Source organism: Pelecanus crispus, chromosome 4 (genome assembly GCF_030463565.1).
Source record: "Pelecanus crispus isolate bPelCri1 chromosome 4, bPelCri1.pri, whole genome shotgun sequence".
Classification (NCBI taxonomy): Eukaryota; Metazoa; Chordata; class Aves; order Pelecaniformes; family Pelecanidae; genus Pelecanus; species Pelecanus crispus.
Window position 1 is genome coordinate 76,605,570 of NC_134646.1, and position 17,208 is coordinate 76,622,777.

General features: G+C 34.2%; 1 protein-coding gene across 5 annotated transcripts in view; it reads right to left on the minus strand.

Moving 5' to 3' along the window:
* RGS12 (regulator of G protein signaling 12) overlaps positions 1 to 17,208 on the minus strand; it is an 82,604-nt gene that overhangs the window by 5,268 nt on the left and 60,128 nt on the right. For 2 of the 5 annotated variants that reach the window (XM_075709188.1, XM_075709186.1), the window contains exons 10-16: positions 16,888 to 17,088; positions 15,834 to 15,907; positions 12,940 to 13,066; positions 11,884 to 11,980; positions 10,294 to 10,370; positions 9,617 to 9,770; positions 6,371 to 6,988 (exon numbers count right to left, since the gene is read on the minus strand). In XM_075709188.1, the coding sequence (XP_075565303.1) occupies positions 6,371 to 6,988; positions 9,617 to 9,770; positions 10,294 to 10,370; positions 11,884 to 11,980; positions 12,940 to 13,066; positions 15,834 to 15,907; positions 16,888 to 17,088 (1,348 nt within the window). Of the gene's footprint in view, positions 1 to 6,370; positions 6,989 to 9,616; positions 9,771 to 10,293; positions 10,371 to 11,883; positions 11,981 to 12,939; positions 13,067 to 15,833; positions 15,908 to 16,887; positions 17,089 to 17,208 lie in introns of those variants that run through there. The other 3 variants (XM_075709189.1, XM_075709187.1, XM_075709190.1) reach the window with 3 other exon arrangements.

Here is a 17,208-nt window from a genome sequence, read left to right on the forward strand (position 1 = left end):
GGATTTAATAAAAGGTTCCTACCTACAGTTTATGCTAAATCTTTTCAAAGGAAATTTGACTTTATATGCTGTATTTCACTTGCATGATGAAACTGCAGCATATGCTCAGGGCCTTGAAATCTGACTCAATAACCATGAGGGCATCAAGCTAGGAAATGGATTATTCTCCAAAGCAGCAAAACTCTGCATTATTGGGCTATTTACTTTTGTCCTGGGAATTTCTGGAATACATTTGCAGCATGAAACACGGGGCGGATAGAAATTCTTTCATTGCACTCATCTCAAAAGCATTCGCAAGAAGAACAAAGCACGGAGCATTACTTGGAAAGACAAATTCTGAGTATTACATGGAAGAGGGAGCTGGTATGACTACTACTGCTCGCCAGTGGCAAATAAAATCAAAAAAGGAAACACTGCAAACTGTGTTTGCTGAGGACAGTGACTTTTTATACAGAGGGCTACAACAGCTGCTGAAGGGAACTGTGCACGACATCATTTAAAAGCCAGAACAGTCCAAGAAGAAGTAACATAAGAAACTGTGAATTTTGATCCAAAGTGACATGCGTGCACTCAGTAACACTGGCCAATTTGCTTAAACTTTCTCTTTCTCCACTGCTAAAATGCTTAAACTTTCTGTTTCTCCACTGCTAAAATGGAAACATTTTTTTAATATTATCAAAAGCAATAGGCTTCACAAAACATCCCTGCAACGGTCTAAAAGTACTCAGCCCTCAGTTTGATCTTCCAGCATTTATTGTTAACACTGGTTTTGCTTTTCTGTCCGTAGTCAGTAACGGCAGGTTTAATTATTGCAGAGAGTAATATGTTGGGAAATAGTGGATTGAATTACTTGAATCAGTTTTAATTTGATCTGCCATTCATTATGTTATTTTTCAATTAAGAAATTCTAAAATGTGGTTTAGCGGGGCTACCAGTTACATTTCAACTAATAATTCAACTAAGTTCATTTCATTGTCCAAATGCAAGCCATGCGTTTAAACAGATCTGGTTTTAGCCTGCGTGCATTTGGTTCAAAGAGCAGTTGTAATCTTTCTAGCATTTTATCTAGCCAGTGATAAAATTTGTAATTCTCTCTAAAATGCGTATCTTGCTGTTTGATTGAAGTAAGCATACATTTCAAACAATTATCCCTCAAGGCCTTCCTCGCTTCCTGGTTGTCTACTCTGAACATAACTCTCCTTCTCCTTTGTTTATTATTGATCTCAGTCATGTACTACATGTAATTCTCCAATTTAATCATGCTCTGATTAAAAGAGGATTAACAGATTCTAGCCTTAGCATTACTGGATCCCCACGAGTACTTCTTTATATTGATTCAGAATCCAATTATCTTCTCTAAAATTACAACGAGCCAGTAAGGATATAATTAACTGCAGGACAACAGCATTTGTTAAGAATAACAATTTACATAATTTTTACATCTTTTAGTCATAACCCCTTCCTTTTCTTAAATTTTTACTTCATTTATGTTTTCATTTATGTGGCTATCTTGATTGACGTAGGAAACACCGCTGGATTTTCTCTAAAATATATCATGTGAATTAAGAGATTATGTAAAATACTAATTACATAAAATAGTACAGAATTTATTACAAAAATAAAGGTTTGAATTTTTGAAGATATACACACCGTTTTTTATTTCCTTAACTACCACAAAGTTTATTGCACTTGGAATTCATTACCCTTATAACTGAAAAGTTCAGTAGCCAAAAAGTAAAAGTCACAGATATACTGCTGCTATTATCTGAGCTCTATTCCTTGGTTGCAGTGTACTATGTCCTCTCTGTGAATAATAAAAAAGAACAGTTGGGAATTTTTTTTGTCTTTGGGAACAATAGCCAGCCCCAGGCTCTGAGAGTCCACCCTGCATTTTATTTCTGCACAATTTTTCCTTCAAAGGAAAAAAAATCCTAGCACTGGTACTAACTATCCCATTTCTGAAAGAATTCTTTCCAGAAAGAAAAGAAGCTATTTTGAGGATACCATTGCCCATCTATTTCAGAAACAAAGTGGTATCTTCAGAACAAATTAAGTAACTGTTTATAAAGTCTAAATTCACCCTTTGTCTTCCATAGCCTCATTATTCAAGTATAATTCCAGAGAGTTCACCATGCTTTTATTTTCCCTAGCTGGCTGTCTATCTTAACCAATGACAATATACACCTCTTAAAAGGGAGTTTTGAATAAACTCTTTATTCAACTGAATTGCTGGATCCAGTCTATACATCTACTCAAAAATAATACCTTTTTACTTGGTAGGCAAGAATTCCATTGATTGTAAGCGTAATTCCATTTTAAGAATATTTCTCATCCTAAATGCAAAAAAAAAAAAAAAAAAAAGATTTTTTTTTCCTAACAGAAGGAAGAACAATTTGATCAAATCAAATCTACAGCCTGTGCACCTTCCATCTGGATTGCTGCAAATTGTCCTATCTAAGGATGAAATGGTGCTCCCTGAAAAAGCCCAATTGCTGCCAAGACTAAATGCCCACCTACTTTGTAGTAGAGGCCACAATCACAGTGAACAACTCATTGGCCCTAGTGGAATATTGCTGAATAAATAATTTAGTGCAAGGCCTCTGGCCTGATATTCACAGCTCTTGAGGGGACTAAAGGTTTGAAAGACCGCCTCTCCCCATGACAGCTGTTTTTCGCTTGGGTAATGAACGTGCCTAATCCCCTGGGAAAAACTGGACAACATTCAAAGTACCTAGACTATACCATGCAATTTAAAAAAAAAAAAAAAAACCAAAACCCCAAACCACAAAATGAAAGAGATTAAATCAATATTTTAACACTTTCAAAAATTAATGCATCACTTCAAGCCAATTATACAGCACAATAATTAAGTTATTTCTTCCACAAATGGGTACCACCACCATTATACAGAGACATGAAGTAAGCACATTTCAGAATTAGTGTTCAGATTCCACAAACCCCTGATTTTTAAAGTGGGAAATCTGCCAGAACTAGCAGGCTTATTCAAAAATAAAGACATTTTCTTCTGGATGAGTAACGCAACTAGAATCAGTAATGAATCTTGTATTGCAAACTGATTTGATATGTACTTCATAGCTAAATATTACTAGAGTATAAACACATTTCACTTAAGAAAGTTAAGTTCTCAAAAGCTCCAAGTGACACAAACCTCATTTTGCTGTTTTCTATTATTCATATTTTGCTTTCTAGATCTTCAGATGAAAAAAACCTCAAGAGTTACCTGTTACAGGGATGGATATTGGCCTGGCTTTTCTATATCAGCCTGCGGTTAGAGAATTGCCTCCTGCACAATGTGAGGGACTACTTCATCGCCGCCAGCCCTTTTCCCAGCATACATAAACCCGATGTATAAAAGCCCACCGCATAGTGTAAGCATACATGTCATTTGGCTTTATACCAATCTGAAACCAAGACTACAGACCACTTTAAATTATGTAGTCATTATTTTTCTTTTTATCCCAACATTTTAATTCAATAAACCAATCAGAAATGCATTTTCCATTGATAGGAGATTATGAATGGGGAACCATTAAAGCACTTAAAAAAGCAACCATTATTAATGATTTAGTCCTTTGAAATATCGATTATTGACTGGAGATAGTTTCCAGCAGTCTTTATTGTCATTACTGTACATCATTGAATAGTCTTTCCATGCAAACTCCATGAAATCATGAAAATAGAAAAGTTTTGTTTCAGCCCACGCTTTTTCCATAAGATCACCATTCTTTTGTTCCCATAAAATAGTAGTGTACTGTGAGACGTGTATAAAATAGTTAGTGTATGCAATCAGGATACAGCCAAAAAGGAAGGTGTTTCACATCTTTTAGATTTTTGTTATTCCTCAAAAAAAGATAAAAACTGGTTTGTCACAAAGCTAAGAGAAAATAAGATTTTAGTTTTGCAAAATTATTTTGTTTGATTACTTAAAGGTCTCTCATAGGTGACTATGACAGAAAAATAAAACACAATCACCACTGAAAGTAGAGTAGACCAGTTGGAATACATGAAAATTAAAATCGTAAAAAAAAATATTAAAATAATTCAGTATGTAGTATATTAGTTATTTGTTGTGGAAAATTCTGAACAATTTTAAAAGGGGAACTGCTACAGGACTTTCAACTGCTTCATCTTCTTTCATGGAGGCCCACGACTATGTGGGAACACAGTGACTTTTGGAAAAACTACATTTTCAGCCCCCAGAACACAACAAGACCTAGGTAACAGCACCACAAGCCTCTCTGCAGGTTTTGGGGTTTTTTTTATTTTTTTTTCAATTAGGCTTCACAGTACTGTTATGTAGGACCCATCTCTAAGATTGAAAAGGGTAGTGTGGTCTCCAGCACCCACCCAACCCTTCATTTCTTACCCAAGACTACCAAATAAAGAGGCGGTTATATTGGTTACTCCACACCAAATGAACTGAGATCACCAGCTCATTTCTTAAAGACCAGGGAAGAATTGCTTTAGTTTAAAATAAGAAGGACAGTAATGAATATAAAGTTTAGCCCAAGAACCCAAAGACAGAAGAGACTCTCCTTTCAGGAGTTCCTGTTATGACTCATTTAAAAGAAATCTCCTGTCTTATCTGCCTTCTGGTGCACATGTCAATGCCACAGATTTCACATGTGACCCATCAGCATCTCAAGACAGCATTTGCCCTTTGATATCTAGATTATTAACAAATATATTTGTCAACTTTGTCTCACGGTAATTGCTAGTTCATATCTATTAATCTGTTTGTTCTTAGAAGGTAATTTCAATCAGAATTCTTAATCCAAGAGTGAAAAAACTGTTTTTAAATAATGAAGAAAATCAAAGCTTAAAACCAGTTTGCGTAACTAGGTCTAGAATTTATTACTCCTGAGAGAACAAAGATACAAAATACATGTGAAAACTACACAAAGATTTCTACAAAGTAAAAAGTAGAAAGTGGGAAAAGGGAAAGCTACAGTTCAGTGGTTACACAGAAATGTATGGCATGCATTAAAATACTGTAAATTCATGAAGTTTTTTTTAAGTGCAAATGGTTTTTTTAACAGTTCTCACTGAAAAATATGCAAATTGATACCTATGTTGTACACTTGTCATATTATCAGAAAGACACCAACACAAATCTATGCATATACACATCAATATGTCTGAAGTACATTTTGTGGTTTTGTTATTTGTAGGCACTGGTTACAAGTCTGTTCAATAGTCAGTTTCAGAAATTAAGTGGTAGAGCTTATAGAACATTTCTCAAATACTACTAATAAAGGAATTTGTTTTTAAAATACCAAGAGGATGAAATAATTTGCATTGCCATTTATAAGCATCCAACAACCAAAGAAGTATTTACAAATCATCAACCATACAGATAAAGAACAGTATCAAATACTCTGTGTAAAAAGATAAATAATTAAAATGTATATTCCCACATCACAAAGAAATGTGATCATACAAATTATGGCACCATATGTTTGTAAAACATCAAAAATAAATGTAGCACATAGATACCTCTTCTTATATTTTACATTACAATATACAGTACAATGACTGTAAAACGTCAATGTCACAACACCCATTGTCTTCAAACTCTTGTTTCTGGTAATAGCAATTATTGTTAGAGTCCATGTTTATAAAGAAATTCCATACTTCAGCCTTGGGCTAATATTGCTCTGTGATATTGCTAGACCATGAAACTTATATCCTAAAAAAAGTTACATATTTTCTTCAAAATTATCTAATAGAAAGAGCTATTTCACGTGAATATTCTGGGAGAAAGTGTGATAGATGCAATCTACTTCTCTGTGTAGGAAAGTATGGGTTAAAAAAACCTAACATTTTTATTTTTAGTCACAAGTATCTAATTTATTAGAGAAATATTTTTGAAATTAAGGTTTATCCATTTCAAATTTTAATCATAAACAGTACTGCAATTTTCAACACATAATTAGGGTTCCTGCTAAAGCACTTAAACTTCCAAACCCTAATCATGTATCTCATTATGACAAATGGATCAGAAAATCTGGAATGCAACAGTGTTACACAGCTCAAAATGCTGATATCCTATTTTGCGCTCCTAGGGTAAAGAATGAGATAATTATAGCATATGGATGTATTTTAAAGGTTTGTCTGCATGTGTCCATTTTTGGCCACATGCCAAATCCAAACAAAAGTACATTGTTAAAGGCAACCAGAAATATTACAGTTAGCACAGACTAAGGCAATGAAAATATTTTTTTTTGTAAAAAAATTAAGGTGCAGAGAGAATTTTCTTTCTTGTTTTAATGGGTGCCAAATACTGATCAACAGTGCCAAGGAAAAGTAGTTTTACATGAAAGGAAAGACTATTAAAATCTAGAAATACCTGAATTGGATCTTTGATATCCAGATTTTTCCTGATTACCTGCAAAAGGAGTTGGGGGTGGATAGTTGGCTTCTGTGAGTTTACTGATGTCTGACGGTGGTGTTGGTGGTGGCGGTGGTAGCAAAGTGCTGTTAGGGCTACTAATATCTCCTTCAGCCACAAGAGTCAAGTCTGCCACGTTCTCATCATCGACCATCTGTATGCCTTCAGCTTGTAATTCTCTTGACTGCCTTTTCCATATTGTTGCACTGTTTTCCTGTGCATGCGGAATTGGAGACAATGCAGTATTAAAAGGAACACTGAAAGTCTTCTGACTGTGGAGTGCTGTCAAAGCAGATTTATGTTTATTTTCTGAGTAACCCATTTTCTTAACTGAATTTTCATTAAAGTTTTGTACGGACTCCTGTTTTCCACTTGGTGACGTACATCCATCCTTGCCATCAGTTTTTGAAACTCGCCTGTTGAGGCCTTTAGGGCCCGCAGGAGTAGATGAGGATGGCTCTGGTCCAGTGGGCGGTAAACGAAGAAAATCGGGAAGAATAAGGTCTTCTTTCCTTAGCAGTCCACGTTGGTCATCTGCTCTGTTACTTTGAGCTTTGGATATGAGTTCAAAAAATTCTATTGGGGAAAAACCCAAAATTGACAAGTTTTTGTCAGAAAGTGCAATGTCATTAAAATGTAAATTTTCAGCACATTTATTTTCCATGAAGATCTTCAATTCTTTCAATGCTGCCTTGAAATAAGATCCCATGTTAATTAGGAACTTTTTCAATTGCAGCAATGTTTGCTAGCATCACTATAATTAAGACCATCAGGATTGCTATTGTAAGAGTTTTGCAGTTTAGAGCAGCTGCAATTCACTGAGCCTTGAACACATCTTCTATTTTATGCAGTTAATAAATCTGTACACACACACACAGGATTTTTAAATTCTTTATACAAAACAAGGCTCTGGTCTTACTGACAATGGGTGCACATTTTTATATTCTGGATGGTTTTTACCCATCTTAACTCAAAAATAGCCATGCCATTTGAAAATTCAAAGATTCAGAATGTTGCAAACTTCCTTGTTATATTGAATTTCTCTCAGTTTACTAATATTTTATCACAGTTTAAATTCAATTCATGGTGTAGTTTTAACCTAGGATGCTATCATCACAGGGCATGATCAGACATTTCTTTAAGTAACCCCATTTTACTTTGCACTGCAATGAATCAGCAGCATATAGGTAGTCAATAAACATCAAAAGAGGCATTAGTAAAAGCGATGGGGCAGCTTTTTTTATAGCGTTTTTAACACAATTAGAAGTGATTTTCTGATCATGTCCTTAATGATGTCCAATGGTTTAATATGTTTCTATATGTAATACTCATACTAAATCACCACTGTTCTAGAAAGTCTCAAAACTTGGCAACAAGAAACTTATCAATCATAAGCCAAGAATTATACCACTCCTCAAAAAAAGAAGCATTGCAACAACAAACAAACTCTTTGGTACAAAACATATAAATATAAAAATATGTAACTCTCAATATAGGGTCTCTGCATGTCCTAATTGTTCAAGAAGAGAGCACTGAAACTATGGAATATTAAAGATGCTTAAAAAGGCCATCTCCAACAGGTGAATTAAAATCAATAGTTTCAACCCAGCTTATAAATACTGTTTGAAGCAAAAGCCATTACAAAATAAGCACAAAATGTCAGTATCAGTTTTAACTTAGCATAATATGAAGTCATACACTTGCACTTGTATGCCTTTATTCCTAATCCTCTATTCATAATTGGCAGGCTTTGCAATATATTTGTAAAAATGACTTTTTAACATGCTTTGTCAAATGCCATAAAATCTGAATGTAGCCAAGATGGAAGCTTCAAAATGCTTCTTATTGCCAAAGTTTTGCAAAATGGCGGTATGCATATTAAAACATGCAACATTTCTAATATGTGTCATACAAAATGTTCCTTTCTGAAATTTCAAACTTCATAGAACAGTTGTTTGGTTTTTTTCATTAAAAAACAGTCTACAACATTTGGTACGTATTTTCCGAACTTGGACAAATTTCACAAAATTCAAAATAAAATGTGAAAGCCTCGAATTCTGAAGTTTTCAAATTATGTTAATGATTTACTCAGCCCTAGGAAGAAAAATGAAAATATTAAAATATGCAAAACAAGTTAACAAAATAGTAAGCAACAGAAAATAATTTAAAATGCACTAATATTTTATAATAACATTTATATTAACAAACATCTATTTTGCAATAAAACTTTTAGTCACAGCATTTTTTTTCCATTCCAGTCAGTGGACATTTATTCACAGATGAACATTCATTTGCTGTATAACTGTGCCTAACCAGGTGTTGAATATGCATATTAGGTAATATCAGCAGTGAATTTTGATCTGTGGGTAAAATGTCCTCTTTTTTTTTTTTTCTACTTGGGAAAACAGGGAGGAACGTGTAGGGCTGGCAACACAGGTAATTGCTTCAGTTAATGCCCTAGGGCAGAGGGTGGTATATCAAGATTTCTACTGCTACACCATTTTTATTCCTTTCTCCCATGGACATCTTTCTGTAAGAAAGCAAATCCTTAGGAGTTCTTTTCCAATAATATCACCAAAACTATTAAGATGTAATTGAAGGTAAAAATAGGAGTCAGAATATACAAGATTACCAATAACCTCTTTGCTTATTTCTACTTCTAACCACCTTTTCAGAGCAGCTACTGAACATAAACTAAGCTTTTACTCTTGCTCAACACAGCTCCTCCAGAGTCATGAGACTGTACTACCCTGACTGTTACAGACTTTAGCATAAAATTTTTAGAAATTCTTACCTGAGTAAATTAGAGCCTACACCATGGTGCAGAACGCCCTTCAATGAGTTCAAGACTCTTATGTAAAGGTGAACAGAAAAGCAAGCTCCTACATGGCTTGCAAAGGGTATCGAATGGGATATTCAACTGCAACTGAGTACTAATTCCTTTTTATTTTACCTGGAATTAGGTAGCTTTCACTTTTGAAAATCCCACTAGGCACCTAAGTCTATCTTTAGGTATTCTTAAAATTTTACCTTCAGCTTCAAAAACTTTACAATTCAAACACAGCATCAAACAAAAATATAAGGATCGTGACTATGATTTTCACAATGCAGTATTAAACACACAGTACCTTTTCCTACACAGATATAAAATTCTCATTTTCTAAGACTACTTATGTTAATACATAAACTATAAAGTTCACATACCCTCTGCTTCATCCAAATTTATTTTCTGACATTTTTTTTTCCCAATCTTTGCAATAGAGTCTTCTCTCTTTGACAGCCGGACTTCCCTAGCATTTTTTCCATTTTCGCCTTTCATTTTGATAGAATTAGACTTTCCTAGAGTTCTTCCCTCTCCCTGCATTAGAAGGAAAGTTAAGGTACTACTTACATTTAGGCTATATAATTGTGTACATAATATGGTCTAAGTGAATAAAAAAGGTATTTTGAAAACACATTTCTCTAACACCACCACAACAAATGTTTTAGTTTAATCTTGATTATGACAAAGAACATCTGCCACAGTACTTCCCAAAAATGTAAAAAAAAAATAATAATATTGCATACTCTGAAGAATTCAGATTACAGAAAGGGCCTTTGAATTTCAGAGTAATTCAATCATTTTCAAATACAGATAAGCCAACAAGACACAAAACAACAAATACAACACAGTGAAAGAGCTATTTGATTCATCATGAAAACAAAGTTCTCACAAATAAACGCTGCTGACAGTGGAAAAATATCAGATGACTTACAGCTAAACTCAGTCTAGTTACATGATTTGGCTGATTCAAAATCATGGATGAATGCAGCTTTTAGTATAGAATTCCAGAAGGAAAAAAAGATGATCTAAGGGACAAAAATCATTGCAGAAGACTTACAGTAGATACTTGATTTCTTGAAGTAGTTACAGTTGCACTCTGTTTTACTGATGCACCTTTTTGTTTATCTGTAAACACTGAACATAAACATACCTTCCATAACTACAAATTTACAATTTCCCAAAAAAGTAATATTTAAGTGACAATGATGCACAAAACAGATCTTTTGCTTTAAAATTTCTCAAATATGTACTCAGAAAATAAAGAGTGAGAACAGTTGATATCTCTGATACTTTTCAGTCAAAACCTACCAGAATCTCCCTCTCATCTTTAAATTTTCCTAATACTGACAATACTTTTAAAGTTGAAAGATGCTGATGTTTCATTTAAGTTCTCCTAAATTTTCAGCTGATTTAAGATCAAATAGCTTTTAAAGCCTCAGCTAATAATTCAGTTTGTAATTCTCAAATTTAGAATTTAAACAAGAAAAAAAAATCAGCAAAGACCATTGAAACATCATGTTGCATCTTTTCCAACCTGTTTCATGCATCAACTGTTTTCTAGACATTGCCATATCCTCCTTGTCTACTTCTAAGTAACTAAATGGCTCCTTCAAATTACATCTGCCTACAACAAATATACTAACCGAAGACTGAGCTGCAAACAGAATAATGGTGCTTTTTCACTGGTACATTGCCACAGAATCAGCCTAGTGCTAGAATGATCCTCTATGATTGAGGCTTTTATAGCAGCTGGCAGCACACAGGATTACAGTTTTACTTGTAATCCTTAAACTAATTATCTGTAAGAGTATTTAGATTTTTTTTTTTTTTTCCAAAATGACAATTGGTTCTGTTTCCTAGAAAAATGACAAATCTGATTCTCCTCAATAAATACTTCCATCTTTATTCTCCTAGTTCTTCCTCAAAGAGGATCTCTGATCTAAGTCAATTTAATTTAACCGCATCTAATTTCATTTTTAAAACAAAGTGTTCTATACCTATAAAACGGTCTCCTAATGAAACAGAACCTTTACTCTCAAGGCTGCTTACATTAATCTAGCATACTAATTGTGCCAAAAGATTGTCAGCTGTTTAGTTGAACAACTTCTGTTTTTCAAATTATTTTGTCCAGGGAAATAAAAAATTATATCCTTTTTAGTATTATCTCCAGAAATCATCACTTAAAACTGGAGATGTAGGCTCTGCTACTTTCTCATGTTAAAGGCAGTTATAGCAGTATATACAGCGGCTGCACAAGCTGCATCTGTTTTACTTACACAGAATGTTTCTTTTGAATTAACTGCCAAATTCACAGAAGTTATTTGGCATTTTATTCTCATTATTATTACTGGGTACTATGTCCCTAAATGTGTATGTGGATCTATGGCTGAGTGCAAGTAAAATATTCAAGTATTACTAGTGCAAATTTCATATAGCAACACTAAAGTACTTGGTATCAACAGATGAATTTAATCTTCAATCTTTAGAAACTGCACTCCTTTCTAGTTAAAAAGAATATATGCTGTATGCAACATATCCAAATCTAATCACATTTACCTCACCTTCGCATCAACAGAAGAAACTAACCAAAGTCAGGGTTTATGAAACTGACTTGACATCATAAATAAAAGCATTTATGCCAACTTACCTCTACCTTTTGTTGGCTCTTTTTCATCTAGAACAACCCGCTGACCATCCAGATTAGATATAGGGACACCAAGATCAAGTGGTTCCTGCTCACCATTCTAAAGTCGGATCACAGTTGGTATATAATAGAGAAGAAAGCTGTTTTCAGAACTAATTTATGCAGGTTTTGAAAGAAAATGAGCAAAGCATTTTTACATTTCAGTGTAGTCTCAATGTATCTTTCTTCTACCATTCTAAATATGTTTATTCCATTTGTGTAAAACTACCTTGGTTACAATAAATGTAACCCATTCATGTGAGGAGAATGGTGTTTGGGGAAAAGAAGACACAAGGAGGAAAAAAAAATCATCCAATTTGCAAGCATGCACAAATACTCCAGGACCATTACTATGTATGTTCAGCAAATCATATTTTTTCAGAGGAAGCTTGAAATTATTTTACATTCTAAATTAGTTGTACTTTGTTAATTTTCTAATTTTATTAAATGAAGTTATCTTTATACCAACATGTTTTCCAGTTATTTTAAAAACATGGACTGGTTTAGCCAAGACAGTATACATTCTAGAAATATCACAGAAATAAGTTTCTGTTCCTTGATACTCCATCATAGTAGAATAGAGAAAATGCTAGCCAAGTGCTTAGTAGTAGAGAAGTTGAATCAGTCTGCTTCCGCAGAAATTTTGCGCGAGGGGATTTGAGGCAACTTTCATGATTCCCAGGATAATGGAACAATAGCTTTAACTAATCTCCATCAACTTTCCCTGCCTAATAATGGGAAAAGTTGAGCTCTGGAAGAAGCTAAGTTCAGGCTCCATTGTTTAGGATGTTGGATTTATTCTAAAGGAGAATATAAAACAGACGCAGACTAAAGCTTTGAGGTAGTTACTATTAAGCATAATGGCTATGACTACTATGCATTTTCATCTCCGCATTTTCATCTCAACATAAATACAGATTTTAATGCCTAATTATAAGGATAGGAATAATTTCAGGGACTATCATATGATCTTCTCCAGACAAAAATATTGCAGCTTGAATTACATCAAAAGACACTTACTAGTCTTGCCACAAGTTCATTAAGATTTAAACCATATTTTGCAACCACAGGCCTTAAGACCTCTGTTACTGGTTTGGTGGGTTTAGCCTTCAAACCAACTGATCGATTGATTGGAACAAGATCCAGCCTGAAACACATCAATTGTAACATTAAGTATGAAATATTCCAATAAACAAAATGCATAAAATATATAAAATCCAATCTACAGCAAAGTTATACTAGTTTATAGCTAGTGACCCTGAAAATTCACTAGCACAAATCTACCCTAATCTGAAGGTACAAAGCACTTTTAATACAAATAAAACTTCCACTGTTTCACTTGCCAGAGCTGAGCAAAGGCATGAGTTAACCTAATTGCATGGTGATTCTCAGACCAATTAAATACATTCCATAGCACTTTCATCTTTACAGTGAGATTACTCTAACCATTCTGGTCTAGTAGTGCTTTCAAGGTGACTCCATGCCTGCACTGTAGCCTTGGATGCAAGAAAAATATTTCTTCCCACTTCCAGAAGAGAGACTCACAATGTCCTATTCAATTACTTGAGATGAGCTTTGACAGGACTTTTTATTTTTATTTTTAAACATAGGAACAAACACAGTGGAATTCCAGATGATGCTAATTTCTGGCTAGATGCCATCATATCACAAAAAATTGCTGTAAGAGAAACTTACATGAAAAAACTCTAAAAGCAGTTCAGTTGGAATTTAAAGGATAAAGACAGTCCTCTTCAGAGTCTATTATGCAATTTTATACCATTTCATCAAAACAGCAAAAAAGTAATGAAATAAGAAAAAAATTTTTTCAAACCCAAACAACTATTCCATTTGTGTCTATTTCCCTGCACAGAACTCTGCCTAGTTTGGGGTTGTTTTTAAATGCTTTTCATCTATGGCCCAATTCCCCCATAACAGCCACATTTGACTATAATGGCCTTATAGTATGAAAACAAGGGAAGGCTTATTACTAACAAAACTATCAGAAGAAATGAAAATTATTAGTGATTTTGTCAGTCACAATTAATTGTAAACCCCATCTTTTCTCTCACATAACTTACTTAAATACAAGACATTTAGTCTAATTGACTTTTCCCTTCCACAAGCAACCTGAATAACTGAAACTTTATCTTTCATATTTTCTTTGAATACAACAGCTACTAAAGAGAAATGATCAATTTTAATGATTAACTGGTAATTGACACAGAAGTGGCAGACATTCAGGTAACCACGTATATCCAAAATTTGGAAAATATTCCAAATATTTGACTATTTTTGCTTACACAGTGTCCACCCACAGAAGGAAATAATGTAGAACATTTCTACATTTTAATTAACACACAAGTAACATACAGTACTGCCTACCTAAAGTTCCTTTTTAATTTGGAAACTCAAACTCACACCTAATAAAAGACTGCTCAATCTGAATTTTTAAACTGAATATGCTATACCATATTCATTAACCTGAAGTACTCTCAAATAGAAACTAGCCCTACTTCCTAAAGAAAAGTAATATAACGCCAAAATGAAGAATGCCTGACAAAATACATTTTGTTCACTTCAAAAGCACAACTCAATACTGTAACACAAACATTCTACTTCATGACTTTTTCCTGAAATAATTATTTCAGGAGCTTTCATAGCACTAGTTTGGATTTTTAGAATTTAGAAACTTTAAAACATTTTCTGGCATTTTGGAAAAAAATAGATTATTTTGAAAAAGTGAGTATTATTTTAAAAAAATTACATAATGCTAAATATATAAGGTACTGAATTATATTATACCCATAGTAATAATAATATTAGAACACTGACTTGTTTAAGATTCAGGGTTATAAGTATATACTCAGATGAATTTACATTTATACAATTAATCTTACTGTAGTCTGTCAGGCACATAATTACAGAGGTAACTGAATGGGAACATGTAATCAATAACTATACCTATTTAATCTTACAGGCCTATATTTTAATTGTTGCATTTAGGATTAGACTAGGAGACTTGCAGTTCAATTTCCATCTCATTCTTGTGCTGCCTCAACCTACTAAAACATGTCTCTTCCCAACGTGGAAGGTGTCTCCGGGCCCGCAGATCTGTCCTATATGCTTGTTCACAACTGCTTCAGCTTGAGCAGTTGGACATCATAATAATACTTAAACGTGCCTAAACTGGAACTTTGACATCAAAACCCCACTTGTATCCAAGACGGCAATCCAGAAAGCTTCCTCTTGCAGCATTTAAAACTTACCAGGTGCTGCTCTACTCAGTTTGAAACGTTCCTGTAGGTCCACGTTTCTCCCATTGATCCTTACCCTGGTTGCCCTCATGCGAATTAGGTTTTAGAGGTACCCGAATCTCACCATTACCTGTAGAGGAAGCGCTTACCAGCTGGCTCTAAATCTAAGGGATATCAGTGCCTAAACGTAGGCAGGATATCTAACTTAGGCACTTGTGTAATTCAGAGAATCCCCAAGCTAAATGCATCTCTCTTGCATAAGTGTTATTGCAATGTAAAGTAAAAATGGACTTCTACTCTAACAGAAACTCAAACTGTGAGTTAACCGCAAGACATGGAAGTCAATCATTTTCAGTTACAAATGTTAGGTCACCTTCCTTCTTCGCATGAGACTGCTTGATACTAAGGCCTATTTCTTCTAATGTGCCTATATGATGAATGGGAACCTTAGATCCCCTAATGCTGGATTCTGGATTACAATCTACGATGTTGCATTGCATGACTAACTGGATTTTTTACTGGATTCAGACAGATTCTTTTCTGCATTAACTACTGTTTTGCTGCACAGGTAACTGATAATATACTTTAGTGCACTTAAAAAAAGTAAAACGGAAAATGGGATAGAAAAAGCCAGAGGAAGATAATATTTCTGACTCTTACCGAAATAAAGTGCGTTTTTCTAAACGTAGGTCCCGAGACTCCAGGATGCTACTGTCTTGGTGCAATACAAGTGGCTACAGAGCACATGTCCAGAAAAAAAAGAAGAGAGTGCAAATTAGTTTTAAAATATGTAAAAAAAGAACAGCTGAGAGGGCTGAGAGGTTAAAAAAATTTTTCAGCTAACTCAGAAAATTATTAATATAGTTTCTATGCATTCTAGTGGATATTAATTGACAGTATGCAACATGATTAAAGTGTATTTTATTTTGGCTAGCTGTGAGACAATGACCAAACTTCAACTTCCACTGCAGTCAGCAGGTATTCAGGAACTCGGTGTTTTAAAACAAGCTTGGGTCCTTCAACTTAAATAAATTATTATATAGAGTGATGCATTAGAAAATATGGCAAGTTAATAGCCTTTAAAAGATTTAAAAGACCAGGCACATAACTATGCACATTCGTTGATTTTTGTCATTGTAATCATATACAGTGATCATAAGCACAAATTTAAGACAATAAATGTTTCACATCCACAGCTTCTCTTTGAATTGGAGATACTTCTGTTGGAGTAAGAGCCATCACCCCCCACCAGCGTAGACTGCTTTCTTGGAAACATTCCTCAATATTAAAACGTGTACCTTAATTCTAGCATGAACTCCTCTCATTCATCTTTGAACAACTGAATGTCATTAAGTTTCTTTGCTTTAATGAAGTACCATCTACTACAACACATTTGTTTTCTTTGTGGATACTTTCAATTAAGTAGCTAACCATTCCCCTGGGCAAACTACATGGATTAGATACCTAAATTAACTTATTATAAGGAAATCCTTGTCATAAGCTCTCTTCTGCTTTCTGTAATGTAGATACCACAGCCAATCACAGCACTCCACCAGTTCTAGTTTCACTAAAATTCCCCTTCAATTAACTAGCATTGCTAATCTAAAGCTATACGCAGAACCAGGGGATACGTATTACCATTGAGAGAACATATTCCTTATTAGTAAAATGAGTGCGAAAACGCTTTAAAAAAAAGCACAGTAATATGCAATACCTTATCGCCTCCAACTAAAAAAAGGTCCACTGCAGCTATGTTAATGCCATGCTTCTCACAGAGCCCAGATAGCACCTCTTTGATAGAAAATCCGGATTTAACAGCCATTTTGCTGGATGAACCATCCGGAAGGTTTATACAGCAGTATTTGGGGGATTTATCTTTATCTGGCACAAATGCAGGTAATCTTGAGGCTTCAGACTTGACAGGAAAAAGAAAGAAAAGTCAGTGTCCAATGGGAAAATTAGGAATATGCATAAACTTTTAGAGTCTGTACAAATCAAACAAAGCCAAGTAGCATACTTTCTACCATGTTTACAG